Genomic DNA, 16,875 nt, shown 5'->3' on the forward strand with positions numbered 1-16,875 from the left:
AACCCAAACTATTCTATGATTTTATGATTATTTTTAAATCTGCTTTTCTTAGTGACAGGAAGTTTGCATCCTGTAATAAAAATGAGAAAAAATTGTAGCACAGCAATGGATTGTAGGGTTTTGTATTCTTCCATCTGTATTATTCAAAGTCTGTATGTGGTTAAACATTGTGGGTTTTATCCAGTATGCTTTTAAAAGTATATCATGACAGAACAATGAGCATGGAAAAAATATTGTTATGGATATAACAACAACCGATTTTAAGAAGCCGTAGACCATAAAAATCAATAGAAAAACCTAACTTTAGGTGATGTTGGACTAGGTCCCAGCAGGGGAAACATTATTGTAGGGACAAATTCAGTATGGAATATAGCAGGAATTGAGGTCAAAATGTAATCACCCAGAATGTAGAGTTTCAGAGTGGATTATTTTATTCTCCCTCTGAACTGAAACATCTCTTAATGGTAATAAATCTCCTTATCCTGTGCTGAGAGTGTATTTGTAATAATGTATCAGACAAAAGATCCTTAACAGCCTACGCACTTTTTCATATGACTCTCTAAAATATTCTGTGCTTTCTCCCCAACATGCTGGCATAATTTTATTTTCAGTTAGAGATAAAATGGCCAACTGGAAACAGTGGTAGGTGGTAAATGCTAAACCAAGGGTTTGAAATCTAACTGAAACTGTACATTTAAAAAAAAAAGAGAGAGAGAGAAAGAGAGAAAAAGAAATAGCATAACAGGTAAAATAGCCTGATATTGTAATAAATAAGTTCAAAAGACCACAGCTATAAATGCTTGTGAAAACAGCAGCTATCTCTGCCATCATAGTTTGTTTGAATTTCATTTGTTTGATCTTTATTTCCCTTTTTTTTTTCTTTTTTTTTTTCCTTTGTGCTTAGCAATGACCTATTTAAGGTGTTTTCCGCTGCTGCAGTTCTAGAAACTTTGTTGAACCTTACTCTATGAATTGCAGTCGAAGCACTTAACAATGTCAACAGATTTTGTGCCAACCACCTTAATGTTGGATGTTTTTATACCAACATAGTTACAGTACTTTAAGGTGTTTTTTTTTTTTTTTTATACCAGTGTAATAATATTACTAGTGACTCTCTTACAAACACGTTACATAAAGTTGACTTCCATGTGTTATATTCAATTTCTCATATGTGAATGAAACTGTAAGTGATGAATAAACAGAATTTTGTGTTGGTGCAAATGCACTTGTCCAAGGACAATGACATTACTGTAACCATGGCAGTGTAAAGGTACAAGTTTCATGCATAGCTAAGCCCTTGATCTTTTCCATGGAAAATAACAAGAATATATGATGATCTACTTTGGGAGTTCTATATTCTTCTGCTTAAAACGTCCCCATTCTGCCATTCTCCTACGCTCTGATAATAGTTCTTTTTGGTTTTAGTTAGAATTTTTCTATCTTTTCTTCTGGTTTCACAGGGACTAGCACAGTCTATTTTAGAGTTACAGATGATCTGATGCTGACCAGCAGAGAGTGAAATGGTGCGCAAGCCCACCACCAGCTTCTGTCCCGGGCAAACTGCGAGCAGCTCACCCATCTGTGAAGCCAGGCTGGCTGCCTCACGGGGCAATGAATAGAGTTCTGTGCTTCTGTTCTCTCTTGCAATCAGTGCATGTTATTGCCACATTCAAAAGGTGTTAATTTCTTCGTACAGAAGTCCCCCCACAGAAGAAGTAAAATCCATGTTTTGGTGAAGTCGCTGGAAATACCTTACTTGGTAGCTAACAATGCTAACGATAAGTTTTGTTTTGTTTCGTTTTGTGTCATTTCATTTCATTTCCCGGCATTTTCATTGGATACATCAGTACACCAAACATGACAGCCTTTTTCAAATGCAGCAGAAGGTCATATAAAGTGTCAGAAATTTCTGTTAGCAGAAGTAATTAACACTGTCAAAATCTTTTCAGAAAAGCAAAAAGAGCTGTTTAAGATGCTTTCGATGCTATCCATGTTATACAAAGAATGGCAGGAAATCTGTATCTTTGTTCTCGGAAGAATTTATTCACTATTTGACGAATTAAGTCAGCTGCCACATTCTGTATGATATTATATATATGTTTTTTTAAGCAATAGAATTTCTACTTAAATGAAAGGGGGACACATATGTATTCATATCAGGCTTAGTAGAAAATACAGTTGATTCCACTGTGAAAAAAAAAAGCCCATTGAAGACTGAAACATAACATCCAGGAAATATCATTTACCATCATCTACAACAGAAAAAACACAAAGCAGCACACAAATCTCTCAATCCTAGGAATCCAGGGAAAAACCACAGCTATAACAATACAGTATATCTTTCATTTTATGCTTTGAAAAATAATAAACAAAAAAATATTAATGCTATATATCCAGGTTTCCCATTGCAAAATACACATAGTTTTTAATGGATACAAACAGTACTGCAAGGAAGTTGATAAATGCAATTTTGACCTTGGACATCTTGGTCCAGGCTATTAGCTTGAATAACCTGAAACCTGAAGTTATATGTGTGACAGTCCAGTGTGTGCATGAGGAGCCCTCTCCTTTAGCTCTTTAAGAATGAACTGCCTGCACAACCAAGGTCTCTGGTTATTTCTGATCAACCTAAATTCAGTCAACCAACTCTTTAAAATTGTCCTAGCAAGGTTTGCCTCAGATTATCTGTTTAAATTCCTGCCTTTCTAATGCATCAGATTATTCTGGTAAGCCTTTGAGCACTCGTACATCATATACTCAGATCACTACCTTTTTAAAAAATCTCTTTCACATTAACAAAAAGAAACAAAAAATCAATTAAAAATAGAAAGACATAATTATAAAAAAAGAAATATCTGCAATTTTTAACTTTGGATGGTTGAAAATGGGCTATATTTCAAACTGACAGGGGCTTCACATGTGATTTTGACTAAGGGGAATTGAACCCAATCATAAAAATAAAAGTATAATATTTTTAATAGATAGCAGAATCAATATGTTAGGATAGTTATGTTAGGATAGTAGATAAGCTGTTTTTGAGCAGGTATGCTACTTTACAGGCATTTTAAGATTCCTATAGATCACACACATAATTTTAAAAAAAGATCTGTAAGAGACCAGTGCCTCTTGTTATGAACACATTAATGAAACAAAAGACCTATGCAGTCACAATAATTCAATTAAAAAAATAAATCCTCATAAAATAACTTGTGATGATTCTGTAATGAGTGTTCTGAAGCCCTATAGATGTAATTAAACTTTCAGGCTCTTAGAAATCCGTGAACATGGTTGCAGGCTAAATTTTGGAAAATAAAGAAAAATCTCTGACATTCCTTCTCGAACTGAAGAGACTAATTGAGGCTATGACTCACCGCTGCTTTATGTCAGTATAAATATCATTGATTTCCTTGGAACTACATTAGCATAAAACAGATGTAATATGTTGTAGTGAATCAGGCTGGAGTTTATGGTACAATTATGCTATTTCTACTAAAACAAATGATTGCAACAGATACTCCTTTGTTCCATTAATTTACAGTTGACTGTGATACCTTTCTTGAAAAAGCTCTATTGTTTTGTTGGGCTTTGCCTGAGCAAATGAACTTCTGTAAAGCAATGACATGCTCAAGAAACGTGTTCTAGATTTCCTATGTATCAGTTTATGGGGCTGTAGAGTTAAAAAAAATTAAATAAAACCAACAGATTACCTTAATTCATTACAATAGAACAGAATTTTAATTTTTTCTTTAGGTTTTGTTGATTCTTCCATTTCATTACATATGTAAAGATTTGGTAGGAGGTAATTGTTTTTACATAGTTTCTTCGTTTTTCTTAATCCCCCTCTCCAAGGTCATTTTTCCCCCTAGAGTGGGGAGAGTTTAGTCCATGATTTGTTCAAAAGTTTAGTAGCAAATATCTTTTTGTTTTCTATTTTGGAAATCTTTAAGCAGTCTGCATGTAGGGGAAGAGGTTGCTTGTTTGTTCTGAAGTATGCTTCTTTCGAGGGGCAGTTTGAATGGTTGGGTTGGTACCTCTTAGAACATTTAAAATAAGTCAAAGATCAAAAAGAGGAAAAGAAAAGAAGTGAACGTGCATTTGTGCCAAGGTAGTTATCTGAATACGACCCTTTCTGTGTAAAAGACCACTAAGTCAGCAGGACCTTTGGGTAGGAACTACCACTGCTTTCCCTGATGCCACTGTACCGAGGTACAACCTGGGTGTCCTTGGCTGCGTTTCTTCAGAACACAAGTAATGAACCAGAGCAAGGTAACTCTTTAAAAAGACAGATCTCAAGTCTGATAGCTGTGACAGACTGAATAAGAATTTGAAAACAAGTTTTCCCCCGAACCCTGCATCCTCCCGGGAGCAGGTCTCTCCCCCGGTTCTGCTGCGAAGCCTCTCCACCTCACCTGGGTGAGCAGCCCCCCCGCAGCCACCGCCGAGCCTGTAAGGCAGCCTGACACTGAGCCTGCGGGTCCTGCCTGCTTTGGGACCCCATCTCATCTGCTCCCGACCCCTCCAGCCAGCGCCTGTGTGGTGAGCACGTGGCTTCCTGCCCTACCTCCATCTCAGCCTCTGGCTGTACCCAGCTCACCTCAGCCAGCACCGCCAGCAGCTTCCCCCTCTGTTGCAATGACACCCCCGCACCCCTTTGTTGATTTTTAAACAGAAAAAGCAATAGGCAGAACTCATCAAACTGGAAATAGCGAACAAGGCAAACAGTCAACTGATTTTCTGCTTTTATGCATCATCACCACTACCTCAAGAATATTTGGGTTTGGTGTTTGGGGTGGTTTCCTTTGGTTTTGGTTTTCTCTGTTTTTTTGTGTGTAGGGGGAGATTTTAGACAACATTGGCTGCTTGAGTTGATCTTGTAAGAAAGAGATGTGCATTACTGGAAAATGATAAACTGTCACTTTGCTGTTTACCAAGCTTTTTTTCCCAATAAAGGAGCACAAAAAGAGCTTAAGAAAAAGAAGATGCATGAGATACCTTTCTTCACTAGAAAGGCAGTCTGTGTCAAGTCCTGAATGCATCAACAAAAAAGGTTAAAGATGCCATATACAAAAGATGCATTGTTTGCTCTCTTTAGATTTCTCCCTGGATTTTGAAGGCCATTTTTAGTTATAAGCTTCTTTGCCATATAAAAGTTACAGATCTTTCTTGGAGACACGTCTGAATTGACAACATCCTATAATTAAGGATAGCCTCAACCTTAAGTGAACCGCCTTTGCAGGAAGTTTTCACATCCAGGCTGTATTTGAGGGTATTGTTTAGGAAACAGCTCTATAAGCCTCTGCCAGCAAAAGAAAAAATCCAGCAACATTCATTTCATTAAACTGACTTTTAACAGGTTTTTTTTAGCAACATGATGGACATAAAAAGTAGAGTTGAACCAAGAAAAGGATAATTCAGGAAAAATAATAGGTGCATGAGAATGGCTGTGCTCTGAAATGGAAACGACCACTTCCTGTCCCAATAATGGATTTGTGTGAGAACCTTGAAGCCTTTCTGCTTTCATTTTTCTTTCATTAAAATTAAACTTTCAGGTTTCTGCAAATAATATCACTTTTTGGAAACTAATAAAATAAGAGACTTCAACAGGAGGACAAGAACTAAATTGAAAGAAATAAGCATAGTCAACTACACAGTATTAGTACATTAAACTCTCAGAGACTCAAATGTAACGTACTACTTTCCTTTGTGAATTAGTTTCTTTCGTGTCTTTCAAATGCTGTCTTCTGTGTTACTACTGGATGAAAATGCACAGACTAATTATCAACAAAATGTGAATAGAAATCCAGTACTATCTTCTTATTATAAAAGTAGAAGAATTTATAAAATATTTTTAAGGACATTTTTGATACCTTATTGAGCTAATCAGGCAAACATTTACAGTCAAGATCGCTGAACAGAAAAGGTTTAGACAGAAGAAAAAGGCATGGTGATAGCTTTTATCATTAAGCAATCACATAAATACAAATATAAATGATTAATTGGATATTTTCTTGGAATTATTTGTTGAGGTTTTCTCTCTCTTTTTTAAGTAGATCAACTTGGCTTTATTCATTGTCTTCATAATTATATTCAGTTCACTTTTTTGTCATATTTTCCATTTTTGTTTTATTCAAATGGACAGAGGAGTACTTCTAATGGCTGCTCTAAGGATTTCCCCCTCACACGCAGACACGCAAACTTCACTAAAGTTGAGCGAGTCATCACAGGCAGACTCTCCTGCTATGAGCACATCAAAGGAACATTACTTACACGGTGAACTTAAAAAAAACCCACAAACATTCTTACCTCTTACCAACACATCTTTGGCTTGAGGGTCATCGGTAGTAGTGCTTTATGCTGCCTAGTTCAAAATTTGTTTAGCAGTGGTGTTTCTTCCACTGCCTTAAGCAGACCTTGATACTATTAGTACATCTGACCATTAGCTTATTCTGTCACTAAACATAGCTTTTCTATATTCAGATGGCATCTGTTACTCATGAATAATCTCCCTGAAAAAAACTGAAAAAAAACCCCTTCCTGAATCTCAACATTTAAGTTATCTAGGCTTCATATTACAGCTGTGGTTTTTATCACCAACAGTCTTTAGCTTCCTGACTCATTTAGGTGTTCAGTGTTATGTTAGGATGAATATCCAGTTCATGGTCCAGTTCCAAAAAATGTAAATAATTTTCCATTTCCAGAGATGTAGAAACATAATCCTTTATATAAAGATACCTGAATACTTATCCTCTTGCAAAGATTGACTTTTTGGGGTTGAAGCATTTCATCATAGAACTATAATTTATATAACGTAACCTCCTGGAACTATAATTTATATAGCGTAACCTTTTGGAGGCCGGTATGTTTAACAATAAAAAATTATTGAGAACTTGAGTATGTAGATTATATTTTCTTTACTTTTCTACATTTGGGAAAACCTTTTAGATTCAACTTTTTTTCCCTCTCTGAATCATCTTTACCAATATATCCCCAAACGTGATTATATTTAATTCACTACTTTTTCCTTTCTCTTTGGAGGGATACCTGGTGTTAACTTAACTTCTCCTCTGAGGTTAATGAATACATACTTAAGAATCCTATCCATTATGTTACTGAATCAGGCATGCCTATAGATTAACCCAATTTGGGGGGCTTTATTTGTTCAATTAGATTAGATGCAGAATAGGAAAATGGAAATTGAATTATTGTGCCTTTATCCAGCTGTACCACTCAGCCATCCTGCTTAAAGAAACATAGAATAGTGAACGGAAAAAGAGGTAATTTCCTTGATGGCAGTGCACTGGCAACAGGGGGACCCTCATCCATAGAGAAATAGGGAGTTGTATCACTTGTTACTGAATTGTCATCTGAGTTGGTTAACCTGGCTTCTACAGGGTTAGAGCTAATCTACAGGGATGCTCAAACCAAGTGCAAAACACACTCACACATCCCTCCTCCCAGCCTATTTGCTTCATTATCTTCACTGGAGATTCATTGAAACTGGAGAACCTTTTTGCCCTGATCATTTTCTAGTTGGTCATGTTTGTAGGTAAAGGCGTGGTATCTGGAGCGGTCTTCTTTTTAGCTATCTCTTGCTTCACTGTATTGCCGCAGTCGAGGCCTTTTTTCTGGTGGTAGCAGCAGTCTGCAAGTGTATTTGCCACTCTTTCTGCACTATTGCTACAGGCCTATCTGTTAAATCTTAAATACTAATGAATCATTAAAAAGGATATTAACATATTGTGCTGGCCCTATATGTGTGTCTTACTCTTCAGAGTTTTATAAAAATTTCCTCATAAAAATTTCCTCATTAAAAAACCTCATTACAGAGATTATTGCGACACGCTTTGAAACAGCAGCATTCATTACATATTTTCTATATATTGGAGTTTGGGAAATTAATGCACCAGGAAATGAAATGACTCACCCAGGGTCACCGAAGATGTATGTTCAAATCATGATTAAAATCCAAGCTGTAGATCTCCATTGTGTTTACTGCACAATCTTTTTTGCTCTTTCTCTTTCTTTCTATTTTTTTTTCTTTTAAACCACATCCTACAGTTGTACATTCAGCTGGAAAATTCCACCGTGCTGCTTTTGATGTCAAACTGTAATTGGCATTTAGCCAACAATTAGTCTACTGTGTCTTGTTTGTCTTTGTGAGCCTTCCCTTCCTTTGCTTTGGGGTTCGAAGGATGGAGAGAAAGTGGGATTACTGGGAAAGAAGAGCCAGGCTGTGGGGAACGGTGTGCAGAGGAGCAGAGAGGCAGAGTCCAGGGAACTGCTTAAGCAATGGAGTGACTGTGAAAGTCTCTTATCCACAGATGATCAGAGATATGTGGATTTTCCAGACTTTCGGTGCTGAGGAGGTAGGGAGAAACAGAGGTTAGAGGTAAGGGAGGTATAAGATCAGGCTGGAAGGAAAGGGCTATACGATGGACCTTCCCTTACACTACCTGCTCTGATATGTCCACTGCCCAGGAGGGTAGAGTGGAGATGGTGTGTATTTCTCTTTTTATAGGTTACTTCTTCTGTAAAAATGTGATACTTTAAGTGCGTGCCTGCTCCCAAATTATACCAGTAGAGTCAACTTTCACAGTGCCTACAGCTTTCTGATTTGTGACTTGCAGGTGTGTTGCCCATGTTCCAGAGGGGACTTGTACTGGTATCTGGAGGGGACTTGTACCACAGCCTTTAGAGGGAGATGCAGTAATGCTCTGGTTGCAGGCTGGTTTTTTTAGCAGGTGTGACCAGGGACCCTGTTCTTGGGACTAGCTGACTGAAAATCCCTGACATTTGTAGTAACTGTGTCTGTTGTACAGTAAATAAATGTCTTCAGATGACATATTATATCATCGATACTTAGTCATCATGTGGGGTTGGACGTTAATTTCTTGACTTCTGTTTTTCTTTCAATGCCAGATGGAGAGAAACAAGCATGAAATTCAGAGCAATAAAATTGTAATTTATATTTATAAACAGATAGTGAAGAATAATTTTCATTTAAGGGAATTCGTCTTCATTTCGGAGACTTCCTGAGTACCTTATCTTAGCTTTAATTAAAGAAAATAGATGTGTAAAAAGTTTCATTTGTAATAATAGTAAAAAAATGAACATATGTTTATCTTTTTCACTCCACTTTAGATTTTGTGGAACACCACTCATGGGTAAACTACTATATACACATGGAGTATGACATAAAGAATAATATTCCAAGCTGAGACATATTTTGTCTTTTTGCCTCATTTGCAACTGAGGTTCAAGATTTAAATGTGGGAACCATATAGATCCTGTGTAGCTGGTTTAAAGGCCGCTATGCTGCACAGCATCCAGGAACTTCTTTTCCAATACAAAATTTGCCGTTTAGTTTCTGAAGCTTCCCATTTCCTGCTTTTCTTATCAGCAATACTTCTGTTTCCTGAGACAATCTTAATGTAAGTTAATCTTTTGATCTGTTTGAAAAGATAACTTTGTAATGCAAATAAAACAATACTCAGTCTTCAACTCAGTTCTCTTCTATTTAGATTTTTACACTTGGCATCAGATGGACTAGGTGTACTTTGTGAATCTAGACAAGGTAGAGTAGAAATACGTGCAACCACAACAATGGAGGATTACAGATCTAACTAGGAAGGGGCAAAATGGAGTCATTGCAAACATTGAAAATGTTGTATTATCCTAAAACATGCCTAGTTTAATACAGATATATATATACAGATTTTGGTTTACACACAAGTTGTTGCACTGTTGCACTTAAACAGATCTAATGCTAAGTTCTGCTTAAGTTTGTGCAGGTCATTACTCACCTGAAATATTAATTTCTGTTGTCAGCTTTAGTTCAAATTACATTTGTTTATTCATTTGAGGATTTTAACCAGTCAGTTCAAGCTTAGTTTTGACTTCAAGTCAATCATGTTGGTTCAATTTTAAGCAGCTCCATAAAATTATGGCCTGCCGAGGTGCAAAAATGCTTGCAGTTGTCCTGAGAAAAATCCATGAAAAATGTAAAGTATGGCTTGTTTTGACAAATTTCAACATGAGCCATGGAACACTCAGCATTCTTACACCTTTGAACAAGAATTTTTGAGCTGCATAATTCTGATCCCAAAATACTAACTCATGATATGTTATCACAATTAAATTCTTAGACCTTAAGACATTCCTTTTTATAACCAGTCACATAATTATGATCTCTAATATATAGGAACTGTCTTATCTTCTCTTTAGATTTTATACTCCTTGAATAATAGATAAATGTTGAACTGCAGTGTCAGAGAAATGGAGAAATTCTGTTGATTTTGGATACATGGCACGGAAGAATTCTGTTTGTTTCTGCTGCTGAAACTTAAAGATCTCTGCTTCATCAGTTATCATAGTATTCATGCATATTGCTAGAGGTTCATTAGTAATGCAAAGTTTACTCTGAGATGGATTTTATTAGGAATTTAGTCTCTCTGGTGCAACTGCACCGAGACATCAAACTTGGTATTTCTTAGAATGTGAAAGTAAAAAGCACATGATGTTTTTCATATTCCAAAGGTAAAAACATCCTGTGAGAAGGGCACATGGTACACAGACATTGAATAAAACCCTGTCACACTGCAGTCACTGATTTCAATGTTCTTTGAGATGGACCATGCAGCTCTCCTTTTTGTTGTTCTCCATCTTTGTGGAAGTAAGATTTCTTTCTTATTCCCAGCTAACTTCTTTCCTTTTTTTTATTGCATCATGACAGGTATGGTCACAATTCACAAGTGTGTTGTTCAGAAGAATTTTAATTGTTGAATGATATTCATAAGTTAGAAGTAATAATAATGTCTAGGGTTTGTTTTTTTTTTTTTTAGTGAACTTTTTCTTTATTGTTTTGCCTGTAGTGCTTCCGAAGTTGTTTCTGAGTTTTTCTATAATTTCAATTTTCAATTATGTTAATTCTGAAACTGAACCTCTGTGTGTGCTTTAGCCAACGTGGAAGGAAAGTTTGTGGATTCAACCGTAAAACTTACTGAGAAGGTGAAACTGGAATGCATATACCCAAACAAAGCCATGATAATCCAGACATCGTGGATGAAACTTAATGTAACTCATAAAGAAAATATAGCTGTCTTGCATCCAATCTATGGCATACATATCGAAGACAAATACAATGGAAGAATTTATTTTGAAAATGCTTCCAGGGAAGACAAGTCCTTGTCCTTCATCAAGAGCACTTTGGAGGATGTTGGTCTTTACTGTTGCTCCATTGTAACTTACCCAGATGGAATTTGGGAAAAGACAATACAAATTATTCAGCCAGGTAAGTAAATCTCTCATTGTTTCTTAAATTTCTGATATATGCAAAACAGAAATCCATGCCAATTTGGGGAGTGTCTGGCATTGTAATTTTTCTTTTCATTTATATAGCATGCAGAAATGGAGTAATTTGGGGAAAAGAACTAGCATGACAGAAAATAATTGTATTACTTTGACAAAAGATCATTTTAAGAGAAGCAGAAATATAAAAGGGGAACTGGAGGAGACAGACACACGGCACAACAGCAGGGTATTACATGGCAGACTTCGGGTACTAATGGTCATTGCAACAGTGATATTTCCATTGGGCCAAAGTTCCCATAGCATTTCAACAAGCTATAGGATCTCTTCAGAGGATGAAATTGCAGCTACCCATGAAATTACATGGATGAACCTTGTAACTACCCATGAAAGATACCATATTTTTATCATTATGTTATATGGTGAGGGCATTCCTGGTCTGAAACTAGGAGTGCTTTTTTCTAGAAGCTCTTCTGTGCTTGCTTTTTCAGGAACAAAATAACCATTTAGGAATGGTGTGGCAACAAAAGAGAGGGAAGTAGGGAAGTTTAAATGAAGAAAAAAGACCTTTTTTTTAAAAGGAGATTTTTTTAAAGATGGAAAAGGAATTAAAGAAAGAAAAAGATCCAGTTGTGCCCATGTACTTTCTGTATAGCTGCCCATGTACTTTCCAAAGGCTCTGTAATTATCTGACCACTCATCCAATTTGGTTTCCTTTCCAGCTGTATGAGTAAGAGGAGAAAACCCTTTTCTAGTATTTTTCCATGTATGTCTATTCAGCATTGGTCAGCTGACAACTCTGGTGCAAATTACCAAGCTTCTCTGGCAGAAGTCCTTAGAAGATCATTATGTACATATCTTCAAAAGATAACTAGTTTTGGTTATTTGATATTGTGAATGTAGAAAGAATCTGTTCCTCTTTCCCATCCTCCAGAGTGAAAATAGACTTCATTCAATGTTTTATTGTATTTCTCAGCTAGGAAAGAATGGGTTGAAAGAAAAATTTAGTTCCTAGCATTTCAAAGACCAGAAGATAAAAATAACAGTTCTTTTCCTAACCTGATCCTTCTGAGTCTTCATTTCAACCTTATTTTATCTACACTTCTGTAATTTCAATGTTACAATGAAACAGTGGACCTGACTCTTGTAGGAGATATCTAAACTTCAAAAACTCAAGGTATATTGTTCCTGCCTTTACCACTGAAGGTTTTTGAAACTTGATTTTAGCCAGCACGTTTGTTGGTGGCACTGATGAAATAGGAATCCCAGTCTGTCTTCCTATTTCTGCTAGCTTTTTATTAGTAAACATTGCTGCTCATTAATGCAGAAATTAAGCCACACACAAGTTATTGCCCTGACTTTGAAAAAAGTAATTCTGTCTCCCCTGGATTGTTTAGTTAGACAAGATAGTTTGGACCTGAAAGTATTTTCCCCGTTGTGGAACATTGGCATAGCCATGCAATTCACGGTCATTCACATACAGAGGGAATGTCCTACTAGTGAAAGAGCTGAGTGGGGTCCCTCAGGGCAGGCTTGCAGGTCAGAGTTCCTCAACTGTGATTCCTTTAGTGGCATCTCTGAATGCTTGCTTCGCTCTGGTGTCTTTTTTTATTATGTAAGGAATAACGACACTAAAGTAGTAACTCCCTAGTTTCTTTTTCTCTGGCAGTCCATTTAGTGCACAATATTAGTGCAACTGTAGGCATTAGAAACATACTTTTTGGCTGCATTCAAACAAGCCAAGATTTGGAAATCTAGGTTGCTGTTTACAAAAAGGAAGAGGTAAAAGAGATCTCTTATATGGTTTGGTCCAACCTGAGTTCTGGCAGTGCTGAGCCCTTATTCACAATGGGTTCATTTTCTATAAAATCCTAAAAGTTAGATGAAGTAGAGATCTGCAAGTTCATTTAGTCCTTTTCCTGGCCAAGGCAGTATTGATCTCAGCTATTTGTTCTTTAATGTATTGGCTAGGGTTAATCTGAAATGATGCAAGAAACAAGGCAGTCAGTTTCCTGTGGGATGTCACCCTTCAGTCCAATACCTTTATTAGGCAATCCATTTACAGATTTCAGGACGCTGTAAACCACACAAAAAGTGGATCGGTTATCAGAGGTATGTTTTTTTTAAACGATACTGTGGGATTCAGTATTCTCAGTATGTAGGATTTCTCTCTTGATTTGAGCACGTTAAAACACAAACCTAAATCAACAGCAAGCCCCCCATTTTTCAAGTATATCAATTTAATCCTACTACAGAGGGAGATAATGATGTTGAATAGAAATTAATCCTTTTCCATTTAAAGAATCAAGGTTTCTGAGGACAGGAACAATCAATCCTGTTCAGCTCTTGATAAATGTGTATAAACATGATCTTTATACACACTGATCAGAAGAGAATAACGTGTATCACCAGTGAAGATAAAATATTACTACTTCAATCTGCACTGCAAATTAAATATGTTATTAAAACCTGAGTTTAGAGAAGGTATTTATTTATGTAGTAGTTATAGTAGAACTGTTATCAGTCAGGCTTTATCTTACTTTACTAGAACCTTCATCAGTACTAAATATTTCAAACTCCCTGGATGACATCTTGCTTTGATTAAATCAACAGTAAACTTCAAATTCACTTCCATGCAGCCTGTATTTTAGCTTGCTGCTGACACTGGATGTATAATTTTTCTTCTTTGTCTTCAACGTGTAAAATTAGGACACTGATGTTCATCTTTAAAGTTTTATTATTCTGCACCAGGGAAAAAGCTTTGAGAAAGCTGAATGTTAGTCTCATAAGTCTGGACACGGATCTTGTTCTACAGGATTAATATACACGAAGAGTTGATGTCCTGGAAAATGAAGTGTTTTTTAAGGAATCTGATATACTTTCATATAAAGAAATCTGGCCAACATACCAGAAAGATCATTTTATAGGTAATTAAAACTTTGTTTCAGTTAGGTTGTTTTCTTTGGTTGGGATTTATGATTTATTGATTCCCAATAGACATTACTTTTCTAAAAACATTAATTTACCTACACTATCCCACACAAGTAAACAACTCACTGCAAAATCCATTTCTTCCGTTTACAACAGTTAATCAACAAACATTTAATAGACTAATTTTTTTTTTAAGGAATTGCATGGTATTTAATGCTTTGCAATTTGTGGTTTTAATTTTAAAGGTTAGTTGGCTAAGCTAAAGTTGTGTCTGCCTTTAAATGGATGCAACTTTGTGGACACATAATATTCAACATGAAACTTAAATTTGCTCTGGTAAATTGACACAGATGAAGTTAAGTTGATATTATCAAGGTTTTTGTGTCAATCAAAACCGAAGCCTGGTTTATAATTTAATTTGCGCTATCAGGGCATTGACAATTGTCAGGTTTTATATGTACTGACCAGTTACTATGGGACCCAGAGACATTCCTGCACCAACTTAAGTAGGTAAGTATGCCATTGAGGAATCTGCAGCACATACCTCAATGAAAGCTGGCAACAGAATATAGATATAGAATATGTGATTGGCTTTCAGAATTTCCATTCAATGGAAATAGCATAAATAAATGGAAATAATGCCATATGACATTATACTCATGATGGAGATTATTAACTACATAAAAGTATAAGGTGAAATGTTCTTCACATGGCAATCATATCTGCTGGCAGCTACATAAATTTGGATAAAGTATCTTGGATTAACTTTTGCTGGCTTGCAAAACAATGAATGTTTCTGCACTCAAACTGTTCAAAGTTGCTCTAATGCTTCATTCCTGGTAATCAACAGAGGTCATGAATCTGATTCTTCTTTCCCATGTGCTTTGTATAATTTTTTAAAACTACAAATGCAAAGTGAGTAAAATTTGTATGATTCTGATTTGTCAACATTTTTCATTTGCATAGTTTGAAGCCTCAAGTGCTGATGCTTAAAGAATAAGTATTTCAAGTAGTGTCTAACGATTACAGTAGTGTCGCTAGAGCCAGCAACTCAAGTTTTAACAACACCCTGACACTACAAGATCAAGCAGTTAAAAAAGTTTGGGGATCATGACTTGCTTTTTTAAACAAAAACACAGCAAGAGAAGAAAGAAGCCAAGTATTTGAAAAGCATTAAGCATGTTTCTTTTTATTAGTATTTTGATAACATCCCTATTTCTTTCCCCTTAGAGTAAAGCTGTCTTTATAAAAAAAAAGTCCACTGTGGTAACCTGTTTCATATGTAATTAAAGATGCTATTGAGTGACTATAGATTTGCAGCGTACGAGGTGGCAAAATAATACTGGAGAAACTCTACTTAGGACTCTGCTCCTGGCTTAGTCTCTGGTTGCAGAACAACAGTTCACCCCATCATGATCTGGGTGGGGTGAACGTGATTCTTTTTCAGTCAGGGACAAAAGTAAAAACAAAAAACAAAACCAAAAGAGATTAATCTTGGATAAGCAGTGGCTGAGCTGTCATAAGGACCTGAGATCCCAGGAGACAGAGGAGGTTATTGCTTTCATTACAGATGTCTTTTCTTGGTGTACTATCCTCATTGCATCACTGGCAGATGGAAGACCCTAGAATTGGTGATAAATCACCACTTATATCAAATTTTTGGTGTAATTATTGTAGTTATTGTTTTTTATTTTTTACTAGATGTGGTCTCAGCTTAGTCCTGGGGCTGTGTCAGGATATATAATAAAAATGTTATGACATATTTTGTTCTTTTTGCCTTAAATTTTGGCTAAAGATTTCCTATGACATCTATGAAATAGGTGAGAAAGAACTCTTGCAGACTGCACAGTGTTATCCATGCTTTCTTTATTGGCAGTTACTGAAACATACTGACAGAAAAGCAATAATACTCAGGATATTATATTGGAAACTTCACATGTTATGTAGCTACAGGACATTCTTACAAGTGGATGCAGTGCTGAAATTCTATACCATAATTGCGAAGAACTTGAGAGTATGTTCTGCTACGGTTACACATGAATATATTGGCAAAGAATAGTCTAGTTATCCCACAGGAAGATATTTGCCAGCTGGATGAACCTGTTGCTTCTTTTTTCCTGTAGTGTGAACATATACCCAACAGTTTTCAGAACTGAATTCAAGGGGTTTTTTTCCCCTAATGTTCCCATGTTTTATGAGTCACAACTACCCCTGCACTAAGCAAAAAACCCTCATACTTTCAGAGAAAACTCCGTGTACTTTTTTTTAATAAGATGTAAGGACTATGTAGGAATAGTCCGTAGTTTTATTTCACCTTTCTTCATGAACAGTTTAAGGATGATCTGTAGTTTCTTATATACAATGCTTAGACATGTATGTCTGAAGAATGATTTTGAGTGCAGTATAAAATGTGAGGAGCAGAGAGTGAAGTCACTACTACTAGAAGAAGCATTAGCATTGGAGACATCATGCAGAAATTGTTATCATCAAAAAGATGTTATTTCATACGCTCGCTGCCTGGAAGAGAACACATTTGAAGCTGCAGGTGTTATAATTTTACTGAGAGAGCAGTGTACTCGGTCAGTCCATTGGGCAGGTATGTACAGAGGTGCATATTTAACTGACATCCCAGGTTGC

General features: G+C 36.2%; 1 protein-coding gene across 1 annotated transcript in view; it reads left to right on the top strand.

The window, feature by feature from the left end:
- The first annotated feature begins 8,192 nt into the window (after nucleotides 1-8,192).
- CD226 (CD226 molecule) overlaps nucleotides 8,193-16,875 on the top strand; it is a 29,497-nt gene continuing 20,814 nt past the window's right edge. The window contains exons 1-2 of the mRNA XM_009575736.1: nucleotides 8,193-8,382; nucleotides 10,958-11,290. Of these exons, the coding sequence (XP_009574031.1) occupies nucleotides 8,193-8,382; nucleotides 10,958-11,290 (523 nt within the window). The remainder of the gene's footprint in view (nucleotides 8,383-10,957; nucleotides 11,291-16,875) is intronic.

This window comes from Fulmarus glacialis, unplaced genomic scaffold (assembly GCF_000690835.1).
Source record: "Fulmarus glacialis isolate BGI_N327 unplaced genomic scaffold, ASM69083v1 scaffold30160, whole genome shotgun sequence".
NCBI lineage: Eukaryota > Metazoa > Chordata > Aves > Procellariiformes > Procellariidae > Fulmarus > Fulmarus glacialis.